The sequence below is a fragment of the Galeopterus variegatus genome, unplaced genomic scaffold, assembly GCF_000696425.1.
Source record: "Galeopterus variegatus unplaced genomic scaffold, G_variegatus-3.0.2 Scaffold12452, whole genome shotgun sequence".
In the NCBI taxonomy this organism is placed as follows: domain Eukaryota; kingdom Metazoa; phylum Chordata; class Mammalia; order Dermoptera; family Cynocephalidae; genus Galeopterus; species Galeopterus variegatus.
In genome coordinates this window covers 22,623-24,882 of record NW_007738563.1, presented here as the reverse complement: position 1 = coordinate 24,882, position 2,260 = coordinate 22,623, and the positions used below count along the sequence as shown (strand labels likewise).

General features: G+C 49.4%; 1 protein-coding gene across 1 annotated transcript in view; it reads right to left on the bottom strand.

Annotated features, from left to right (window-relative positions):
• LOC103581149 (beta-galactosidase-1-like protein 3) overlaps window positions 1–2,260 on the bottom strand; it is a gene marked incomplete at its 5' end in the record, with an annotated part of 33,161 nt that overhangs the window by 8,484 nt on the left and 22,417 nt on the right. The window contains 3 exons of the mRNA XM_008563051.1: window positions 414–485; window positions 804–944; window positions 1,867–1,973. Coding sequence (XP_008561273.1) covers window positions 414–485; window positions 804–944; window positions 1,867–1,973 — 320 coding nt within the window. The remainder of the gene's footprint in view (window positions 1–413; window positions 486–803; window positions 945–1,866; window positions 1,974–2,260) is intronic.

The window sequence follows — 2,260 nt, the reverse complement described above, 5'->3', positions numbered from 1 at the left end:
TTTTTTTCCAGGAGTCCCAGATGGAAAGACAAGCAAATGAGGGAAAAGAGGCTCCATAGCCCAACAATCCTCCCTCTCTCGTAAAACCCACGTAGTGTTCCTATTCCACATTCAATCTTCCCTTTCTTCTCTGCTGATCACATTAAGAAAGTCAGAGAGATGCAGTGGTGCCTTTGGTCAGAGACCCAAATAGGGACTGACTACTGACTCAGAGCTTACTGGGGAAATTCTATCCATACTAGAGCAGGCCTGGGAGATGCGGTTGTGCATACAGCCCTACACACCTCCCGCAGTGGCCTGAGTGAGGAACCGAAGTGCAGTGGTAGAGAAAGGGGGCAGTCCGTCTCAGGACCAGGCTATGCTTGTGTTGAGGGGGAGGTCTAGGGCATCACCTGGACTCTCCAGTTACTTACTCTGAATTTAGGAAAGTTCAGGTGCCGGATATTCCCGTCCAGATCTCCTATAAGTGTCTCGTTCAAAAACACCTGCAAAAGAAGGGCAGCATCAGACTGACAGGCCCACCTGAGGAAGACAGAAGAGAGGCTGTGGCTTAAGCAGAACGTGGTTATTACAGGGGCAGGGACTGGCCTAGGTCTGCAGAGATGGCTGGACACAGATAAGGAGTTGTGATAAAGCAGAAAGCAAGTCTCTTTGGATTGACTTTATATTCCCAATGCTTCCCACATAGTAGGTGCTTTAAAATACTACCAAATAGTAGAGTGGACCAGTGACTAACCACCTTGCCCAATCTCAGAGTTAGGCTAAGGTTTCACCTACCACAGCGGACAGCCTGCTAAGCCTACCTGTGCCACGTCTTCCACATGAATGTAGAGACGGCCTCCAGAGCAGATGGTGGACTCGTAAAGGATGAACCCGTAGGACTGACCACTTCCACTGTTGATAGGAAGATTCTCCATACTGACTGGGATGTTAGATCTGACTGGCTATGAAGGAGACACGGCAGGAACAGAAGCCAAAGTGATGAGAAGTCAGGATCCCTCTTCCTGAGAGCCTCATCACTTGCGTTGTGCCACCTAATGGTCCCCAAGGGTTCCTCAAACAGGAAATAATAAAGCAGTTGCTGTGTGATAACGCTCTGGTGCTTTATGTCTCCACTGACCGGGAAAGTCAGGGGCGGTGGGGCATGGTGAGATAAAAACCATTGCTACAACCGTTAAGAACTACGTAACAGAGAGAGCCGTATTCTGAAATAACTGAAGCCACGTGGTGAATTACACACCAAACAATTATCCACCATCTACAGTGCACCACTCACTACTTTTTACCTAAAATAGTGATAGNCGTAACAGAGAGAGCTGTATTCTGAAATAACTGAAGCCACGTGGTGAATTACACACCAGGCAAACAATTATCCACCATCTACAGTGCACCACTCACTACTTTTTACCTAAAATAGTGATAGCAAAGGTGAAAGCAATGTGAATTCAAGAGTTATAGTTTTCCAATGGTTTTCTCCTTTTCTCCAAAATTGGACAGGTAGTCTAATTTTAAAAGTGGAGCAGAGACCCAGAGCAGCTCAGTGATTTGGCCTAATTGTTGGTGAAGACAGAAGCTCCGTGTCCTGGGTTCCCAGCTCAGCAGCCCTTCCTGGATGGATCCTATATGGACCATAGACCCACACGGCAGCATCCACCAGACAGGTTCATCTGAGCCAGAAACAGGATCCTCTAACACCCCTCCCACCCCAGCCCCTGCACACACACTCAGGAGGAGCTGGTGGTTCCTGTCCATGGTCATAAGTTTGGACAGGACAGAGGACCCGTTTTCATACTTCCCAATAACAAGTCCCTTGAAGGACTCTCTCCCCCACCTGCCACCCTGTCCCAGTGCCCCAGTGGTTCTCACCTCGTTTAAGTGCTGCAGGACATCCCACAGTGGCAAGTAGAGAGACAGCCTCACGGAAGGGTACACAGCCTTGGGAGTAAGGGCGGGGAGGGGGGGCAGGGGGTTTGCTGCAACGAAAACAGGTCACAGGGCTGAAGTGTCTGAAAAAGCCATCCCCATCCACGACCTCCTGCATCCCAGAACCAGCAAGAGAAACAGGGCCTGTCCTAGGACATGGGTGTGCTTCTGCAAGAGCAACAACGAACAGGCAGTGACGTGTGGAGCCACTTTGTACCCACGCACACCCAACAGACATGGAGCCCTCTAAAGGGGCGATGTTGGCCATGCAGACTCGGTGCTCACAGGTCTTAGTAGATGGCTAACCAACCTTACTTAAACAAATAAAATTAAACAG